The 22,145-nt window shown below is 36.4% G+C and overlaps 1 protein-coding gene across 6 annotated transcripts in view; it reads left to right on the top strand.

The window, feature by feature from the left end:
* ARID4B (AT-rich interaction domain 4B) overlaps window positions 1-22,145 on the top strand; it is a 165,528-nt gene that overhangs the window by 62,969 nt on the left and 80,414 nt on the right. For all 6 annotated transcript variants that reach the window (XM_012459885.2, XM_012459882.2, XM_012459884.2 and 3 more), the window contains exons 3-7: window positions 3,230-3,340; window positions 7,038-7,103; window positions 8,497-8,587; window positions 11,479-11,558; window positions 17,861-17,952. In XM_012459885.2, the coding sequence (XP_012315308.1) occupies window positions 3,230-3,340; window positions 7,038-7,103; window positions 8,497-8,587; window positions 11,479-11,558; window positions 17,861-17,952 (440 nt within the window). The remainder of the gene's footprint in view (window positions 1-3,229; window positions 3,341-7,037; window positions 7,104-8,496; window positions 8,588-11,478; window positions 11,559-17,860; window positions 17,953-22,145) is intronic.

Below are 22,145 nucleotides of genomic sequence, written 5' to 3'. Positions count from 1 at the left end.
TTCTCTCTTTAAAAAATTTTTAAAAATACTTGATTAACAAGTAAAGCTTGAACATTGTACAACATGATGAATTGATATACATGTGCATTTTATGGTTAGCACAGTTAAATTAACACATGGCCAGGTCCCGTGGCTCACACCTGTAATCCCAGCACTTTGGGAGGCCGAGGCAAGCGGATCTTGAGATCAGGAGTTTGAGATCAGCCTGGCCGACATATAGAAACCCCATCTCTACTGAAAATACAAAAAAATTAGCCGAGTGTGGTGGTGGGCGCCTGTCATCCCAGCTACTTGGGAGGCTGAGGCAGGAGAATTGCTTGAACTGGGGAGGCGGAGGTTGCAGTGAGCTGAGATCATGTCATTGCATTCCAGCCCAGGCAACAGTGCGAGACTCCATCTTAAAAAAAAAAAAAAAAATTAAACACATTAATTATCACTTATGCTGTGCATTATATTCCCATCCTTATAATATATATATTTTTTTTTTTTAAATAATTGAGACGGGATCTTGCTGTGTTGCTTGGGCTGATTTCAAACTCCTGGGCCATCCCCCTGCCTCAGCCTCTCAGATTGTTGAGATTACAGGCGTGAGCCACAATGTGTGGCCATTTTTATTATTTTTGAGTGAAGTGCTTTGAGTCTTTTTTCATATCCTTGCTAAAATTAAGTCACTAGTATGTCTGGAATTTAATCATAATTTTGGCCAGGAAAAAAGATATTTTAAGAGACCTACGAGAGGTAGGTAAAATAGAAATGCATTTATTCACTAGGTACAGCAGCAATATAAAGTTATCAAGTTGTTAATAATATAAAAAAATTAAAAAGTTTTAGTGTAGAAATGATTATCTTTCTATAAGGGTATATTCCTGTTATAGGAATGAACTGATGAATAGGCATTTTCCTAGGTCAATTAATTATATACTTGATATGTTTTGAGTTTACTTTTTTGTTTTGTTTTGTTTGTTTTTTTGAGACGGAGTCTTACTCTGTCTCTCAGGCTGGAGTGTAGTGGTGCGATCTCGGCTCACTGAAATCTCTGCCTCCCAGGTTCAAGCGGTTCTCTGCCTTAGCCTCCCAAGTAGCTGGGATTGCAGATGCCTGCCACCATACTCAGCTAATTTTTTGTATTTTTAGTAGAGATGGGGTTTCATGATCTTGGCCAGGCTGGGATCGAACTCCTAACCTCTTGATCCATCTGCTTCATCTTCCCAAAGTGTTGGGATTACAGACGTGAGCCAGTGCACCCGGCCGAGTTCTTTTTATGAAATACATGGAATGTGAAGCAATGGCCATTGTGGAGGTCTGATATAAATGTGGGCACTTCTATTATAGCACTAGAATATCTTTTTTTCCCTTTTTCTTTGGGAAATAGATTACTCTGTTGATAGCTATAACTTTTAGGGGATAATTTTATTTTAAAATTAAATGAAATTGATTCTTTCATTATTTGTTACTGATAACAGCATTTTCCACTTTACATTCTGAGGAATTTCTGTAGGATGTTAATAGATGTCAACAGAAAAGAAAGAGTTTTTTGGACAATAGATTCGGAAATGCTGAGTTAAAATGTAATCATTTTCTCTATTAGCCGAGTGTGGTAGTGGGCGCCTGTCATCCCAGCTACTTGGGAGGCTGAGGCAGGAGAAACCTCTATATAGGTTTCTCAGATCTTTTAGCTTACATTTAGGAATCTCTAAAGTTCAGGCAGAGAAGTAATCAATTCATTTTTTTATTTTCCCCCAACTCATACCTCCTTTCCTTTTGGTAGAATGTCCTGGGATGTTAGTACTTTTTTTTTTTTTTTGAGACGGAGTTTTGCTCTTGTTAGCCAGGCTGGAGTGCAATGGCGCGATCTCGGCTAACTGCAACCTCTGCCTCCTGGGTTCAGTCAATTCTCCTGCCTCAGCCTCCCGAGTAGCTGGGACTACAGGCGTGCGCCACCATGCCCAGCTAATTTTTGTATTTTTAGTAGAGACAGGGTTTCACCATGTTGACCAGGATGGTCTCGATCTCTTGACCTCGTGATCCACCCGTCTCGGCCTTCCAAAGTGTTAGGATTACAGGCGTTAGCCACCGCGCCCAGCTGGGATGTTAGTACTTCTTATGAAGCACTTTGAAAAAAGTTACTTGCATGATTTTCCTTTGGCTATGGAATTAATATAAGCAGAACTCCTAGGAATAAAGATAGAGAAATGTACCTGATTATAAAACATGAGAGCAGCTATTAAAAACTAAGTCACAACTGAGGAAACATAACTATTACTTAAGGTAGAAGTAGAAGAATAAACATCCAGTGAACCCCTCCTATTATAGCATTTTGGCTTCAGAGTTTTATTTGAGACTTTCCAGATTGGATTTCTTCATAATAGTTTTTACCAATAGTTTAAATATACTTACTTTTCTCCCTTGTAGGCTATACTACGTTATTTTTTGTTTGCTTTTTTGAGACAAGGTGTCACTGTCTTGCCCAGGCTAGAGTTCAGTGGCATGATCACAGTTCACTCCAGTCTCTACCTGTTGGGGTCAAGCAATCCTCTCACTTCAGTCTTAACAAGTAGCTAGTAGTACAGGCATGGCACCACAGCCAGCTAGTTTTTTTTTTTTTTTTTTTTAATTTTTGTAGAGATGAGATCTCCCTATGTCGCTCAGGTGGTCTCAAACTCCTGGGCTCAAGTAAGCCTTCAGCCTTGGCCTCCCAGTGTGCTGGGATTATAGGCATGAGCCACCACACCAGGCCCTATATTACCTTAGACTTTTCTAGGTAGAGATACAACAGAGTTATTCTGAATTTGGGTAACTGGCAATATGGAGCCTAAATATTAGAAGAGTTTTTTGTTTGTTTATTTTATTTCCTCCAGCATTTGAGCTTTAAAGATCTGCCTTCTGGTCAATGGATCCTTTACTTTAAATGGCCATAGAATAAATAAATATTTGAATGAATGGGTGACTGAGGGGGTATACTTGTGAGTGAGCTAATTCATATCATGGACCATATATATTTAATAGAAATAAAATACCCTTATATTTTACATGATGTACATTTAAATAGGCTTTATGATAAATATTTCACTTTTTAAGTTTATAGTATTTTATAGATTGGTCTTGTTAACAAATACATTCCACATTAATTACTGTTATAGCTTAACAGGATTAGGGTCACTATCCTGAGGTCTGATTGTGGGAAAGAATTAGAGAATTTATATCTAATTATATTTCTTTGCATTTTTAGGCCCTTGATGAGCCTCCCTATTTGACAGTGGGCACTGATGTGAGTGCTAAATACAGAGGAGCCTTTTGTGAAGCCAAGATCAAGACAGCAAAAAGACTTGTCAAAGTCAAGGTACAGTATTTATAGATTTTGTAAGTTATATGTTCAGCATTTGATATTTAAACTATTCCGTGAGTGTATTTAAGAATTATTTTTCTGCAAAATAAGTTTCTAGGAGTGAAAGTTGTAAAAATACCTCAAAACAAAGCATTTTTTGTTATTTTAAAAGTATTCTAATGGGAATGAATTTAGATTATCACAGTTGGTATTTTGAATGCCATTTCACTATAGATGTCGTAATGTTTGTATAGTGTTTTAGTTCTGGAGGAGGAACTCAGAAGTCATCTAGTTTAATTGCTTCAATTTATTACAAGAAACATGAGGCTCACAGAGGGTTAGTGATTTCTCCAAGGCCATTATACCAATTCATGGCAGAATTGGAACTACCATAGTTTACGAATTTAAGTCATTTCCCCTACCATTTCAGCCATAACATTGGACTATGACTTGTAATTGATGGTGCCTTAGGTAACAGTGAAATAAGGTACATGTAGTTGTTGACTCCTTATGCTTTGTGTTTTCTTGAAACATCTTTCTAAAGTACTTGAGTTTTATCTTAATGTAGAAAAAGGAATGTAATTGCTTCCATTTTAATAAATTATCAGCACTGAAAAATACCGAATGAGTAAACTTGAATGTAGATATTTATTCATTTGTCAATAATTTATTGAGTAACAAACCATTTGCAGGGAACTTTTTGGTGGGAAGGAAGATGGGGATATTAGGATGAGACTGACCCTGATCTGTCCTCAAGGAATTTATGATCCAGATTAGCCATACCTTTCAAACCATTGGTTTTTATTTCACCAATTAAATAGGCTATAGAGGTGTTGTACTTCTATGTAAGATATCAGTCTCTTCTAGAGCTTTTACTATGCCTATATCCCTTATGTGTGGATATTTTGAAAAAGCTACCTTGGTGATTCTAATTTGTACTCCTGGTTGAGAACCATTTTGATAAGGCCTTTAAATTAACTATAAACTGTTAGGATGCTAGTCGCGGCCCAGCCTACCTTCAGTTTCCACATGCTTGGTGGTTGGTGCTTTTATAGTACGCATTACCTGTTCTGGCTTTACACACTAGTATTCCCTGAGCACTGTTTTTTGCCAGTACTGTCCTATAGATAAAGAGAAAACCTTCCACCTATTTATCTAATCTGTCTATCTATCTGTCATCTATCTGTTTCTATTTCAGAACTACCGGTAGCACATGTATCACCTTTGTGTGAAGTAGACAAAAGCCCTCTCTCCTGGTGGAAAGCCTCCTTAGCGGAACTTGGCATACAGATAGCAACTTTGTGCCAGTTAGAAAAGACATTCTCTTTGGACAGCTGTGTCACTCTAGGACCCATGCTTTGGCCCACAAAGCAAAGGCTGGGTTTCAGCCCGAACTTGCATTCTTAGCTGCACATTTCCTATGTAATGAATGAACCAGGAAAATGACATGTGGCAGTCCTGCCATTTCTTGCTGTAAAGGAAAGGAACAAAACTCTTACCAGACTCTATTGATAGCACAGAGTACCTTGTGCCTTATAAGTAATGAATATCTAAAGCTTACTTTTAATTTTTTTGGCTGCCCTAAACATCTGTTTCTATGGAGGTAGTGTCCATTAAAACACATACACAAGGAAAAAGAAATTGTTTTTAGTTCAGTGATTTTTGTCAGCAGATATGTGGATATATTTCTTTTTTTTTTTTTTTGAGACGGAATTTCACTCGTTACCCAGGCTGGAGTGCAATGGCGCGATCTCGGCTCACCGCAACCTCCACCTCCTGGGTTCAGGCAATTCTCCTGCCTCAGCCTCCTGAGTAGCTGGGATTACAGGCATGCGCCACCGTGCCCAGCTAATTTTTTGTATTAGTAGAGATGGGGTTTCACCATGTTGACCAGGATGGTCTCGATCTCTTGACCTCGTGATCCACCCGCCTCGGCCTCCCAAAGTGCTGGGATTACAGGCTTGAGGTGGATATATTTCTTAATATGTTTGACGGTGATTCAAAGTTTAGTATATCTTCAACAGATTTGTTTATATGTTGTCACTACCTGTTTTGATTTATTGAATGTTTATTATGTGCTAAGCTCTGTCTGAAGGTGAAACTCTGGTGTTAAGACCTAGTCCCCATCTATAAGTAGCTTATAGTTTAAGTGAAGGGCACAGATACCTAAACACGTGATTTAAATAAAGTGTGATAGTGCTTTTGTATGACACAGAAATGCCTGGATGCTGTGGGTATAAGGCATCTCCTTTCATAACTGGTTTGTGAGCGAGCCTGCCTGTTACCTAAAATAATTATCACATATATCTGATAAAGACCATGTTAATGATTTAATCCTTTTAAGAACTTTTACCTTATATAGGGAAAACAACTGTTTTGTGTACTGAGTAGTTGAAGCTGTCTTGTTTTTCACCAGCTAATTAAATACTTAAATTTGAAGTCAGTATTTTAACTTACTCTTTTCTCATCTGGTTTCCCATTCTCTGATTTCTGTAATGATATAAATTCTGGAGCTAGACTGCATGCATTTGAATATCAGCTCTACCATGTCTAGTTCTTTGATCTTGGACCAGGTACTTAGACTTTCTGTTTCTCAGTTTTCTTTCTCTTTTTTTCTTTTGAGACGGAGTCTCACTCTGTCCCCCAGGCCGGAGTGCAGTGACGCAGTCTCGGCTCACTGCAGCCTCCAGGTTCAAGCGATTCTCCTGCCTCAGCCTCTGGAGTAGCTGGGATTACAGGCATGTGCCACCATGCCCAGCTAATTTTTTGTATTTTTAGTAGAGATGAGGATTCATCAGGTTAGCCAGGCTGGTCCCGATCTCCTAACCTCAGGTATTTTACCTGCCTCAGCCTCTCAAAGTACTGGGATTACAGGCATGAGCCACCACACTCAGCCTGTTTCTCAGTTTTCTTATCAACAAAATGGGAACAATCATACCTACCTAATAGGGTTTTCGTGAAGATTAAATGTTTGGTACTTGAGGCTGAAGCTCAGATTTCAGTAAGTGTTTGCTGCTACTGTTTATTGTTAAGGTAGGCCTTCACAAAATGATACAATAACTAATAGCCTAAAATCCCCATATCTTTCTTTCTCATCTTTTAGGAAAAGCAATTTGACGACTAAATTAATAGCTGATAGTATTGAAATAAAGAATGATATGTGGGACTGGGTGCGGTGGCTTACGCCTGTCATCCCAGCGCTCTGGGAGATGAAGGTGGGTGGACCGATTGAGGTTAGGAGTTCGAGACCAGTCTAGCCAACGTGGTGAAACCCCGTCTCTGCCAAAAGTATAAAAATTAGTCGGCCTAGTGGTAGGTGCCTGTAATGCTAGCTACACAAGAGGCTGAGGCAGGAGAATCAATTGAACCTGGGAGGTGGAGGTTGCAGTGAGCCAGGATCACACTTCTGCACTCCAGCCTGGGTGTCAAAGTGAGACTCCATCTCAGAAAAAGAAAAAAGTTAAAAGAAAAAGAATGATATGTGGAACATCTAGTGATTTAGATATGCTATCATTGATTATTTTTGAAAACTGAGATACAGTCTGGGCAGTTGTCTGTTTAAATAATTTTTTAGTTAATCTAAGGGATTGAGATGTTGTATAAACTAGGCAGCTATTTTTCATTTCTTTGAATACAAATGAATAGTTGGCACATTGATGAGCTTGTGTTGCTTGGTTTATTTTTGGTGGCTAATTAAACTTATAATCTTTAGGTGACATTTAGACATGATTCTTCAACAGTGGAAGTTCAGGATGACCACATAAAGGGCCCACTGAAGGTAATTCATTGTTAATTCTAATGAATGTTTGGAAAACCATAATTACACTTTGTAATTTTCTTTTAATTCATTGGCTGTTTTGTTATTGAGTTGATAAACTCAATATGTAATTTTTTCTAAAAAGAGGAATAGAAAAAATAGATTTAATCTCAGCAACTCAGGAGGCTGAGGCCAGAGGATCACTTGAGGCCCGGAGTTCAAGGTTGCAATGAGTTATGATTGTGCACACTGCACTTGGGGACAGCCTCAGATGCTGCCTCTTAAAAAAATGATTTAATATTAAATAATAACTGATATGGTAGTAGAAGCAAACAGTTTATTCAGATGATCACCAAGGAAGCACTGATCTGTTTTAATTCCACCATATTTCCATACTAAAATGATGGATTTTCCAAAAGTAATAGATGATGAACTAGGGATTAGTGATGTCAGTTCCATGATGATCTGAAAAGTGAGAAACTTAGAAAACAAAAAATCAGAGCTCTTCTTTGGAGCAGCTACTGGAACTGGGAAGTGAAATATTTTACGAGTCATCAGCCTTCATACTGACAGCTGGAGAGTTTTATTTATTTGCATTCATTTTTCCTCATTGGCAAGTGAAATAAATGCTGCTTTACTTTTGCCAGTGAGCAAGCTGAAAGAGAATGTGTGGGTAAACCACTATGTGCTCTTTGGCTGGTTTAGGGCCAAAAGGAAACCCCAGAGTAATTTTTAAATTGTCCCTGTCCTTCCTGAGGTTCCTTCAAAGAAGAGTGGAAATGCAGGGCAAGGACAGTCAGTTTCACAGATGGTGGTACTCACAGTGTAATCTACTGACCCTGGGGGTCACCAGGACTCTTTTGGGGGATTGTTAAGTGTAAAACTTTTCATAATAGAACTTAGATATTATTTGCCTTTTTTTAGTACATTAACATTTTCACTGATGGTACAGAAATATTGATGGGTAAAACTGCTGGCACTTTTTTTTTTTTGAGACGGTGTCTCACTCTGTTGCTGCAGCTGGAGTGCAGTGGCATGATCTCCACTCACTGCAACCTCCACCTCCCAGATTCAAGTAATTCTCCTGCCTCAGCCTCCCGAGGAGCTGGGATTACAGTTGCCTGCCGCCACGCCTAGCTAATTTTTGTATTTTTGGTAGAGACAGGGTTTCACCATGTTGGCCAGGCTGGTCTCAAACTCCTGACCTCAAGTGATCTGTCCGCCTCGGGCCTTCTGAAGTGCTGTGATTACCGGTGTGAGCCACCGCACCTGGCCAACTGCTGGCTCTTTTAAATCAAGACAGTAATCATTTTATTCTTCACCGTCTTACATTTAGTTGAAACAAAACAAACCGAGGTTTTGGTTTGCTCATTTATCTTTTAAAAGTTTTTCTAACATGTTAAAAATACTTTAGGTAGGAGCTATTGTGGAAGTGAAGAATCTTGATGGTGCGTATCAGGAAGCTGTTATCAATAAACTAACAGATGCGAGTTGGTACACTGTAGGTAAGAAAATAAATTTTCTTTAAAAATGTATGTTTAGTTACACTAAGAAAACTTAATACAAATAAAATGGAATTTCTTGGATTCTCTGCCTCCCTTCATACTCTAGATATTATTACTGTTACTGGTTAACTTTCCAGATCTTTTAAAAATTTATTTCCAAAGTGTATACATGTGTGTATATGACAAAATTTGAAATTATGTAATGTATACATTATGCAATTAGAATTCTAGCTTCTTTTTACTTCAAAGTATATCTTAGAGAAATTTTTTTCCCTATCTTATTTTTAAGTTTATAGTTCAGTAATGTTAAGGATATTCATGTTGTTTTATAGTAGAAATTTCTTTTAACTGTATATATATGTGGCTCCCATCAGAAAACAAAGTAGTGTAGTATATTTTATAATAGTTGATGTGCTAATTTATTTTTTCTTACTGATGATGTTGCCAGTTTTTTTACTATTACAATAAATGCTGGATTGAATGTCTTTTGTGCATGCACATTTATCCTAGTACTTTTTTAGTGTATATACTGAGAAATAGAGGATAAAGAAATATACACTCTTAAGACTTTAGTAGTTAACAAAAACTGCCTTCCTAAAAGACATTGTTGGTTTTCTCAATCCTTGTCAGATTTTGTTTGTTTGTTTTCTTTTACTATTCAAAGCAAATCCTTGTCAGATTTTGTCACTTTTAAAAAAATTTTTGCTAATTTGGACATAAAGTAGTATCTCAGTTTTGTTTTAATATGCCCCTCACATGATTACTAGTGAGATTGAACTTTTCATATGTTTATTGAAAGGAACATAATTTCATTTGTGTTTTTTCTGCTTTGAGTAGCTGGCTCTTTTATTCTTTCCTTTTTTCTCTTGAGATGATTTATCTTTTTCTTTTCTTTTTTTTTTTTTTTTTGAGACGGAGTTTCGCTCTTGTTACCCAGGCCGTAGTGCAATGACGCGATCTCGGCTCACCGCAACCTCCGCCTCCTGGGTTCAGGCAATTCTCCTGCCTCAGCCTCCTGATTTATCTTTTTCTTATTATTTTTAGGATATGTGTTCTTCATATATTTTGGATTAATCATTTATTTCAGTTACAAATATTTTTCTCCTGTTGCTTTATTCTTATCTCTGCTTTTAATTTTCATGTAGTTAGTTTTTGTGTGGTCACCTTTTATGATTTTAGTTTCGAATCTTAAGAAAGCCTTCCATTGGTGTTATAAATCTGTTTTCTAATGTATTCTTCAAATTTTTAATTTTTTTTTGTTTTACAAATAGATTTTGATTTCACCTACAGTAGTATATATTTTTTCTGACATTCTGAAATAATGATTAAAAATTATTTTTCCTAGATTGATAGGCATTTATCCCAGTATTATTTATTAAAGGTAACAACTTTTACCATTTAATGACCTCAGAAATTAAAGCAAACACCTAGTAAAATGTCTTTGGTGATATCAGAGTTTGATAGAACTTTCAGATTGAGTTTTCTTTATACATTTTTGGTGTGAGAATAAAACCTGGTGAAAATAGAGGGAAAATTACTTGATTTTGAGACATAAGGAAATATTTGACTTCATGTAAGTGAGAAGACTGAGCAATTCTGTGTAGTAAGTCTAGATGGTGATCAGTTGTAATAGCCTGCTACTAAATGTGGCATTTGTGTATTTTAGTTACATCATTTAAAAGATGTACTGAAAACTATCCAGTCTCACATAATGTAAGTTGTTATATAACATATAAGAATCTCATTTTAGTTCAGTCAGCAAGGAAAGGGTATTGCCTTTCTTTTAATCATTAATCACTTCTCAATAAATGTGAGATACTGTTGAGCATCAGAAACGAAAAAAAGAAAAAAATCTAACTTTAGTAAGTAGGCAGAAACTGTAATTTCTGAAATCGAGGTCTGGTAACATTATTTAAAACAGAGGTACTCTCTTTCCATGATTTCTAAGGAATGTAGTATGTCCCCAAATTATGTACATCACAAATTTATGCATATAATAAAAGTATTCATACATTTTCTGTCTATTAACTTATGGTGGTTTTGCTGGGATGTTTTAAGAACTTCATTTTTATTAAAAATTTTCCCCTGCTTTATTGAGATTTAATTGACAAAATTATATAAATGTGTATATAACATGATGGTTTCATGTGCAAATATATTGTGAAATAATTAGTGCAACCAGGTTGCTTAACATTTCCATCACCTTTTAGTCAACATTTTAGTATTTTAAGTCAGTCGTTTTCAAGTGGGGATGAATTTACTCCCCAGGAAACATTTGGCAATGTTTAGAGACATTTTAGTTTGTCACACCTGGGAAGTGGGTGTTACTGGCATCTAGTGGGTAGAGGTCAGGAGTGCTGCTAAGTATCCTGCAGTACACAGGACAGGCCAACCACAACAGAATTTTCTAGCACACTATGTCACAAGTGACAGTGCTAAGGATAAGAAACCCTACTTTAAATCATGAAAATACAGTTATTTTTAAAAGGGGCAGACTGCATAAATTTGTAATCTTTCTCTTTCTTAGGTAAATCTGTCAATATCTGTCAGTAGGAAAACTTGGCTTTTTTTTTTTTAACCATCTTGAGAAGAGTTAATAGTATTTAAATGGTTTCCTCTTGAAATACCAACTTCTCATTTTTATTTGGTATGTCCTGTTTTAGGGAAGATGTTTTCATTTATATATATTTTCTTTTTCACTAGAAATTGAAAAAGTTACTTTAATAACTCTGTATTTGAAGTTACGCACTAGAAAACATAAAATGTGAATTGAATTCCAAATGTAGTCTTAGAGAATAGATCTGTTTGCACCCAGAAAATCATAATACATATCATCTCATTAATTCTTGAAAAAATCCTTCAGTAGCTTCCATTTTTACCCCCTCTCATAGTTTTCGATGATGGAGATGAGAAGACACTGAGACGATCTTCACTGTGCCTGAAAGGAGAGAGGCATTTTGCTGAAAGTGAAGTAAGTCGTCATTTAACAAATGAACATGTCTTAATGTTTTTTATTGGGAGGAGTAAATTTTTGCCTTCTTTACTCAGTCAACGTACTTACTACTGAGGAAAGTTCATTAATACCACCATCATGATGTAATCTGTGAAGCCTATTTAATAAGGCCCTTTGTTTGAGCACCAGGTTGTCTTCTTTTTTGTCTATGTAAAGTGTTTTAGTATTTGTCCACAGAGAAAATACAATGGGCTTTAATTATTTCTTTAGGAAACTTTTAAATAGACTTAAAATTTGTAAATGACTGTAGAAAACAGATTTCTGATTTATAATCTACTTGGTCCTTGTCATAGTTAAAGGATATATAGATACAACAAGCAGTCTTTATTTTAACTCCCGCTACTGCTATTAGCTAATATTGTTAAAGCTTCTCTTCTTGCCTGACTGCCCTTCCCAAAATTGTCCCTTCCATTTCTTATCATCCTGTTAGATTGATTTATCTCTTATTCCCTAACATCAAAATATGAGTACATACTTAATTTGTTATTGTCTGTCTTCCTCACTAGAACGTGTCACAGGGGCAGGGACTTTGTATATCTTCTTCACGGCTTTGTTCCTAGTTCCTATAACAGTGCCTAACACAAGAGTATGAACTTCTTAAGTGCTAGTTGGATAAGCTGCTTATAATTGCCAGGGACTTTGCTAAGTGCTTTACATATTACTGTATTTGCAACAGTATGAAGTAGTAACTATTATTATCCCCAACTTTCAGATTAGAAATGGATAGCCAGAGCTGGTTTTCTTACCAGCACTTTCTAGCACCGAAGCCATGTCCTTAAGTTGAAAGATGTTACTAAGAAAAGAAGGTTCACAAAGTTTTGTAACTAACTCATTTGCAATTGGGAATTTAAAAGATAGACATTGCTCTAAATGATGTTATGTTCTCTAGTCCAGTCTACAAATACTAATTGATGCACAGTGTGACTGAACTATTTCTTTTTTCTAGTCACTATTTAGAATAGTGTTTCTTTGGGGATATTTTAATATTATCAAACTATTAGACTTTATGGGTTTTTTTTGTTTTGAACATTTTTTGCTTCTCATTGATTGAATTCCCACTTAAATTTAGGATTTGGGACATAGTCTCTGTATTATAATTCCAGCCTATCCATTTAGTCTCATATTCAACCACTTCCCTGTACTTCTGCCTTATTAGACTACTTGGTATCTTCAGACTATGGTCCGTACTTTCCGTTATTGACTCATATTGAGCCCTACTCCTTTCCTCTTGTTGGAATCTCACTTGTGTTGACGGTCACCATAGATGCTTTCTCCTCCATAATGTCTTTCATGAGCTCTCTACCCATATTGGATCTCTTTATCCTTCCTTTTGCACTTCTCTTGCTTATTCTTGTTTTAGGGTCTTTTTTTACTTTTCTCATTTTCATTGTAAGATTTTAGGCTGTTTTAGGGGAATATCCTTTTTTTCCTCACTTGATAGGCCCCCCTTTACCTAGCAATTTCTTTATAAAAGCCTTCAATAAGTCTGTGTGGAATAAACTGTCAAGGTTTACATAGAGTAATACAGACAGCTTTGGGGCAAGTATAGTGATGAAGTACAGAATTCTCCCTGAGTTTGTAGAATTATTGTAATTTTATTTCCCTATCATTAGTCAGTGGGTAGGAGGACTTAAAGATGTGGGTTTTTTCCTGTTAAGTGAAGGTCCTGATTTTATTTTTTTAGTCTAGAGAAATAGCCAAAATATTAATTTTTTTTAAACCAGGAGAATTTTTTTTTCTTTTTTTCTCAGGTAGCCACAAGCTCTGAAATATAACCAGGAGAATTTTAAATTGGAATGATTCATAAGACAGTTGTAGGTTAAATGCTGAAGGTAATGTGAACAAGTGGCTATGTAGCTTTCATATCTTCAGGGAGGTTTACTTTTAGTGTGTCTGTGCAGGTGTGTACTTTTATTTATGTTTTGCTAGAAGGAAGTTAGAGTACTGCTGTATGATTTTTTAACTCCTTTTCCGTGTGCCAGCAGCTGTATAGTGCAAAGTTCCAGGACACAAGGGTAAGCCATGTAAACATGGAACTTATTCTTGAGTACTTACCACCTGTTGGAGGAGAAAAAGTATTAATCAAATAATCAAACATTTTTTTTTTTTTTTTTTTTTTTTTTTTGAGACAGAGTTTCGCTCTTGATACCCAGGCTGGAGCGCAATGGCGCGATCTCGGCTCACCGCAATCTCCGCCTCCTGGGTTCAGGCAATTCTCCTGCCTCAGCCTCCTGAGTAGCTGGGATTACAGGCACGCGCCACCGTGCCCAGCTAATTTTTTGTATTAGTAGAGACGGGGTTTCACCAGTTGACCAAGATGGTCTCGATCTCTTGACCTCGTGATCCACCCGCCTCGGCCTCCCATAATCAAACATTTTAAAATTTAAGTGTTTTAAGCCCTATGAAGATGTTGTCCAGAGTGTTCCCAATAGGGGAATTTAATCTACTATCTGTATGTTCTTTTCTCTTTATTTGGTATTTTTCATATTGTTTTAAAAGTTTTAATTTTTTTGAAAGACTGTTCAGAATATTAATAAGTAGTAGTCACAACATTGTCTTTGAGAGAAAAGCCATTTCATACTGGTAGTATTTTGGGTCACCAATCCCATTTCATAAATACTGAAATTCAAGATTTTCATGGAAAGAGATCACAGTAGCACTTCAGTCAGTTTAAACTCCAACACTGAAGCCATTGGTTTTAGCCATAATCAGCTTAGTGAGTATGTTACCTACTGCCTGACATCTGTAGGATAGCTTAGGTATTTTTTTCCTCTTCTCTCTTCTCTTCTCTTCTCTTCTTTCTCGATGGAGTCTCACTCTGTTGCTCTGGCTGGAGTGCAGTGGTGCAATATTGACTCACTGCAACCTCTGCCTCCCGGGTTCAAGCAATTCCCCTGCCTCAGCCTCCTGAGTAGCTGGGACTACAGGCGCACACCACCATGCCCAGTTAATTTTTTGTATTTTAGTAGAGACTGGGTTTCACCATCGTGGCTAGGATGGTCTCGATCTCCAGACCTCATAATCCACCCGCCTCGGTCTCCCAAAGTGCTGGGATTATAGGCGTGAGCCACCATGCTCGGCCAGTTTAGGTATTTCTAAAGACCATTCATACTTTGAGTATTATACAAAAGTAGATTGATCATCTGGTATTCTATTTTATTTATTTATTTATTTTTTAAAACAGCCTTGCTCTGTCACCCAGGCTAGAGTGCAGTGGCATGATCTTGGCTTACTGTAACTTTTACCTCCCAGATTCAAGCAATTCTCATGAATTGCTTGATTCATGAGAAGTGGTTGAGGAAGTGGTTGAATATGAGACTAAAGGGATAGGCTGGAATTATAATACAGAGAGCTTGTCCCAAATTCTAAATTTAAGTGGGAATCCAATCATTAAGAGAAGCAAAAAATTTGAACCTCCCAGGTTCAAGCCTCTTGAGTAGCTTGGACTACAGGCGTGCCACCATGCCCGACTAATTTTTGTATTTTTAGTAGAGACGGAGTTTTGCCATGTTGGCCAGGCTGCTCTCGAACTCCTAGCCTCAAGTGATCTACCTGCCTTGGCCTCCCAAAGCGCTGGGATTATAGGCGTGAGTCACCGTGCCTGGCCAATTATGTGGTATTCTTTCTTTGTATTTATTACGTGCAATTGAAAAATCTAGAGAAGTTTAGATAAAATACCAATTCCGTATTTTCTGCAGTCCATTTTAGGTAACAGGTCATAGACATTTTCTCCTTAGGCCTATGGAGTTTTCTTTTTTTTTTTTTTTTTTTTTTTTTGAGGCGGAGTTTCGCTCTTGATACCCAGGCTGGAGTGCAATGGCGCGATCTCGGCTCACCGCAACCTCCGCCTCCTGGGTTCAGGCAATTCTCCTGCCTCAGCCTCCTGAGTAGCTGGGATTACAGGCACGCGCCACCATGCCCAGCTAATTTTTTGTATTAGTAGAGACGGGGTTTCACCATGTTGACCAGGATGGTCTCGATCTCTTGACCTCGTGATCCACCCGCCTCGGCCTCCCAAAGTGCTGGGATTACAGGCTTGAGCCACCGCGCCCGGCGGCCTATGGAGTTTTCTTTGTGCCTTTAATACAGCTTTCAGGAGCCTCTGGTTTTTGCTCTTTAGATATGAGATGGGACAAATTCTACACTCCCCCACCCCCAGGTCTTTTCAGTCCTTTGAAATAATCATGCTCCTGCTCTTCTGGACATTGATTGAGGCCGGGGACAGAGATATTACTTCTTATGTTTCTTATTATTATGTACTAGGGAGAGACTATGGTCTTTTATTTGAAAATGACTGTGTGTGATTCTTAAATAAGTCTTTAGAAATTTTCTTTCCAGTGACAAGTGAAATGACTAACAGATACTTAAAATAGAAATCACAGTGTGTAACAGAAATCTCTCTCTCTCTTTTATTTTATTTTTTTGCTTTCAAGAGAGCAACCTTAATTTTTTCTCGGGAGAGGATGCATTTAATCCATCTGTTTGCTTGGCAGAAAGTGAATCCAGATTAATTTATTTTTCCTGTTTACCAAATATAGCCATTTAGTAATGCTCTATAGTGATACAGTATTACCAGAGTAATATTTCAGATTACTTGAGTTTCAGACAGCTTTTGCCTCCAAATAATGTTTTCTTTTTTGTAAGATGAAGTTTTGCTCTTGTTGCCCAGGGTGGAGTGCAATGGCGTGATCTTGGTGCTCCACAACTTCTGCCTCCCAGGTTCAAGCGATTCTCCTGGGTCAGCCTTCCAAGTAGCTGGGATTACAGGCATGCTGCCACCATGCCCGTCTGATTCTGTATTTTTAGTAGAGATGAGATTTCTCCATGTTGGTCAGGCTTGTTTCGAATTCCTGACCTCAGGTGATCTCCCACCTTGGCCTCCCAAAGTGGTGGGATTACAGGCATGAGCCACTGCACCTGGCCCAAATAAAATTTTTGAAATCCTTGATTTAAGGTTCCTTAAGACAGGGTCAGGTTCTGTACGAAATAAATTTGAAAGATTAGATTTTTTTTGCCATATGAGAGTTATGAAAGTAATGATTTTTGTCTGTCTTTTGAAGGAACCAATCTTTAGTTAATCCTTTATGACTAGAACCTTTTTTCTGTATTACATTCTTGATTGTTAGATACATATATCTATGTACCGTAAATACATTTACATATATTCTAATGAATTATGTGGAAAAGGTTGTTAATATGGTTCATCTGTTCACAGTTTAGTTCATCGTTGTTATAACAAAATTGTCTCAATATAAAAAAAGTTAAATATTTATTTTTAAATATTACATAGTTTAGATGCCTGCTCTTAATTCTAAGTTAATGGATACTCTTTCTTACACCACTCTGGTTTGTAACTTTAAGAAGCCTCTTTGTCCTAAGTAGTTCCTCACTCTCATTTTCATCTAGACAGTTTTCTTGGGAATCTCTAGTTGCTCTGATGTTTGTGAAATTATTTATAAGATTGTAAGATTCTTTTTAGGATGAGGAAAAGAATAACAACTGTGGAAAATCTTAAATGAAGAAAACGTAGGAAAGGAAAAAATGTAGAAACTTTATCTTTACATTTTATTTAAAAAAGGTTTCTTGCAGAAAATGTTTGCAGAGTAATAACTTACTCTGAGGCTTTTTGTTCATGCAATTCATGCTTTATCTTCATAATTAATTTTGTTTCTGTAACTTACTAAGAATTTATTTTGGCCGGATGTGGTGGCTCACACCTGTAATCCCAGCACTTTGGGAGGCCAAGGCGGGTGGATCACCTGAGGTCAGGAGTTGAAGACTAGCCTGGCCAACATGGTGAAACCCTGTCTTAAAATAAAAAAAAATAAAAAAAGAATTTTATTTTCTGGATTATGATTGCCTATGTACAAGTTAAAATTGGAGCTGCAGTTAGCTTTAACCTAGAAGTTAGGTCCTTACAAATAGATTTCTTAACACTCACATCTGTCTTTCCATGGAGGTGTATTTGTTTTGTATTTTAATCATCCTTAGATGCCTATCAGCCTTCAAATAGGTGATGAATCATCTAGAGAGAGCAGATAAATTTCACTTTTTTTTTAGTAATGAGCTCATTCATCTTTATTCCAATATCTTTGAAACTAGAATTTTCTATCTTTAGGAAAGCTGTGTTTTAGCTTCCCTGGGGAAGGGGGAGAGTTTAATCTCAAAATCTGAGCATATTCTTAAATTGATTTGGTTTAAAACAAAGAAAGCAGTTGCAAAGTGGTAATTTTTTGATGGGTTTATGTTCTTACCCACAGACATTAGACCAGCTCCCACTCACGAACCCTGAGCATTTTGGCACTCCAGTCATAGGAAAGAAAACAAATAGAGGAAGAAGATCAAATCATATGTAAGTCCATTTTCATAACTGTTAGTTGAACCTGAATTCATTTCTCCTAGTATTGTTTATAGTTATTTTAAGATTGTAATTTGCAAAATGCTAACCAGATCTAATAGAAATTTCAGACTCCTCAGCATGGGTGATTGAGGTTCTTCATGCTCAGCCAACCTTAACAGCTGTATCTGCCTTCAGTTTCTCTTTGCATGTTATCTTGATGCTGTAGTCAAAATGGAACCAGTCAATAACTCCTGAATACATCACTTGTTTTCTAACATTATGCTTTTATTCATGCTATTTTTTTTGGTCTCCATGCCTCCCTTCCCCTTCACTGTCTTGTCCATGCCTTAATTGTCAAGAAAAATACGTAAACCTTTATATGAAGCATTTTGTGCCTCCCCACACTTTCCTTGAAACCAGACATGTTTCTCTCCCCTGTAAACCCAATTCTCTAGCATAGTATGAACTGTGGAGCCAGTTGATTTGGGTTTGGATCCTGGGTCTGCCACTTCCTTGCTGTGTGATCTTAGGAAGGTTACTTAATCTTTTCATATCTCAATTCTTATCTATAAAATTGAGATAATAATATAACCTGTCATTTAGAGTTGTTGTGAAAATAAGTGAATTCATATCCTTAAAGTTTTTATATAGTAAATGTTATGTAAGAACTAATCAACATCATATACTGACATGAAAAACTCATGATGAAATACCAGTATGTAATATAATTTCATTTACATATGAAAATGTGTTTACATGTATATATAAAAATTCTGCTTCCTGGTGTTTATGTCTGACAAGTAAGACTGGTTCTTGCTGCATTATTCAAACTTAAAAAATTTCTACATTATTTTTTATGTATATTATAGGAAAAGGTCTTATTTGTCAGTAAGTTTTTTTGATTTTGAAAAGATTGAAAAGAAAAAATATTTAGACATATTTTTACGATTTTACACACATCATCCTAAAGTGGAAAAATAAGTTTAAAAATGAATTTATTGCACAATATCGCTTAATATTGACCTGCCAATTTGACTAAAAATTATGATCTGTTAAAAAGTCAGTTATTTTTTATTTTTTCCTCTATCGTTCCCCAACTGTTCGATGTTTCTTAGTTGATGTGTCGGTTTTGTGAATTTGAGCATAAAGCATGCATTTGTTGCTGAATAAGTTGATCTTTGCTTTCTAAAGACTCCAGCAAACAATCTAAGGTAGTGATTGTCCTGTGGAGAATCTCTATGTGTAATGAGAGATTTGCTGTTGAGATTGTGTTACACACGTGCAAAGTATGAATGCAGACAAAAGGTTGAGAATTACTAGTGTAGGAATGAAGACCTGCTCCATCTGTAATCTTGTTTTGCTTGCTCTTCCTTCCCCCTCTCTACCATGGTTGGTCATTCTCACTGCCAAGGAACCTGACAATGTTACTCTTGCTTGGCATTTTAAGCCTTGGTGTGTAAGCATTACAGACAATTACTAGTTTGAAATGCCCATCTCCTTAATTACATTTCCTCAAAGTTTTTTCTCCCCTTTCTTCAGAGTGATTTTCTGCAACAAAGTCTTAAACCTGGATCTTAAAGGCATTCATCTTCCATTACACCATTGAAAAAAGTCTTTGCTGTGGTCTCAGATTGCCATTTAAAGTGCATTTTTATGCAAAGATATATTACGTTATCTCTTCTTAGGATTCCCAGGACTTCGTTGTTGGGAGTGATATATCACCAAATTTGTTTTCTTTTAGCAGCTGTTAATCCACGCATTAATCTACCCTTAGTTATTCCAAAATTGATTACTTATAACATCTTCCATTAAATTGAGTTTCACTGTATTCTGCCTTTAATCCTAATAAGTTCAAGTATTTTCTGTTTTTAATGATTATCATCCTCTAGCTTAATTTTTTTTTAAAGCAAGTTACTGATTCTTTTAATCAATGTATTACTGGATTGAGTTTTCTCCTTAAAATTTACCCGTTGTTTGCAGCGGTTGTGTTTAAGTGATCCAGAAGAATAGAATACCTGAAATTATGGAAATACTTGTTTGTCCCTCTCCTCTTCATGTTGTTTTCCAATAATCTGGAAAGGTTATGTGCAACTGCTGCAATAGGAAAGCAGTCTTTTTTCCCTTTTTGCTGTTACTTTTTTCCACTTCAGAAAAAGGATATAGCATAAGGTTTACAATGATTCTTGTTAATAAGGGATTATTAATGGGTATAGATTTTACCCAGTAACAGTGCTAAGATTTACCCAATACCTGGTTTATACTTGCTATTTAAATATAGGCCTGCAGATCTGAACACATTTTAAAATAAGTTTATAATTCACATATCATAAAATTTACTGTTACATGTTTTAATCTGTAGATTTTTATCCAATAATTCACTGTTTTAAAAGCATGCAGTTTAGTGGATTTTAGTATATTCATAAAATTGTGTAACTATCATCACTATCTGATTCCAGAAGATCTTTTTATTTTGCTGCTTTATTTTAATATGAGAATTTGATTCATTTCCTTCTTGATAAAAATGGAGGAAAAAATTAAAACCTTTTTATAGTTGTGTACATAGGTTCTGTGTGTTTTAATGTCTAAGAACCTATATACATTGTCAGTCTTCTAGATACTAAAAGAGCATTTCAGTTTGCAAAGTTTGAAACCGAGTAAACTGATTTGCTTAAAATAAAAAAAGAATGAGAATTGTGTGTACTAGCTCAGTTTGTATCATTATTTGGTATTTCTTGGCCCATGTCTTGTCTAAAGTTCATCTTTCTTGATTTACAGCTAATTTAGAGTTAATACTGAAGTGTGATCACCTTTAAGTGATCGGCTGTTGGAGTATTATGGTAAAAATTTCCATATAATTAGCTTTGATTTTAGTAACATCATCAGATTTTATTTTTTAGAGACAGTGCATTATTTTGTTGTAGCTCTGCAAATACTTTGCCACCAAAGAAACAGCAATATCAGAGATGAATAAAAACCAAGCAGACTCTCCGCTTGCTCTGTCTTTGCTCCTGTGACATATTTTGGATGCTTATTAATTTTAGTTTGTTAGTTTATTGAGTACCGGTCTTATGTAAACAGTTTTCTGGCTAAGCTCCTCTAAAAGGAAAAGTTAAAGCGCTTCATGTGTAATAGTATGGTTTGCACTGATTGTATACATTTTGTGATTTTAGAATAAAAATCAGAATTACCATAGTAAAAAAAAAAAAATATTTTTACTTCATTTATTTTATCAACAAGTATTTCTTGACCATCTATACTGTGCCAAGCATTGTTCGAGTACTTGAGATATATCAGTAAACAAAAAAATTACTTAAAAAATCTTTAACTTTAGAGCTTACATTCTCTCAGGGGAGGAGATAGCGAATTAAACATTTGGTTCATATACTTGGTGTGGAAAAAGAATAAATGTAAGAAATAAGTAAATTATATAAAATTTAATGTATGATAAAAGTGAGTTCCTTGGAAATAAAAGGAAGAGCAAGATGAAAAGAGGTAGATGGGCAGGGGTTGTACATTTGAATAAGGTGGAACAAAATCTTGAGTAGGTGACGGGGGAAGAGGCATCTAGTCTAAAAGTGGGAATGGTTTTAGACAGGAACTTCGAGATTTAATATGTAAGGTGGATGGATACTTCAGCTAGCTGAACAAAGGTGTTTTGTTTTTCGTTTTTATATATTGTGAAATCTGAAGTCTTAACACTGGTTAAGTCTTAAGAAAGAAGTTACAGTTTTTTTTTTTTTTTTTTTTTTTTGAGACGGAGTCTCGCTCTTGTTACCCAGGCTGGAGTGCAATGGCGCGATCTCGGCTCACCGCAACCTCCGCCTCCTGGGTTCAGGCAATTCTCCTGCCTCAGCCTCCTGAGTAGCTGGGATTACAGGCACGCGCCACCGTGCCCAGCTAATTTTTTTTTTTGTATTAATAGAGACGGGGTTTCACAATGTTGACCAGGATGGTCTCGATCTCTCGACCTCGTGATCCACCCGCCTCGGCCTCCCAAAGTGCTGGGATTACAGGCTTGAGCCACCGCGCCCGGCCTGAAGTTACAGTTTTTACAGTGATGCAGATAACTTTGTTAGTTAAATAAAGCCCCGTTTTCCTCTATGTTTTACAGATTTTGATATGTTATCTCTGACACTGTAGCTTTCTAGTGGCTAGTGATAATAAATAGTGTTCATAAACCCCTAACTGAGTGAGTTTTCTGTGGC

This window comes from Aotus nancymaae, unplaced genomic scaffold, assembly GCF_030222135.1.
Source record: "Aotus nancymaae isolate 86718 unplaced genomic scaffold, 86718_ANA_hifiasm-v0.15.2.pri h1tg000032l_0, whole genome shotgun sequence".
In the NCBI taxonomy this organism is placed as follows: Eukaryota; Metazoa; Chordata; class Mammalia; order Primates; family Aotidae; genus Aotus; species Aotus nancymaae.
This window is presented reverse-complemented; position numbering and strand designations above follow the sequence as displayed.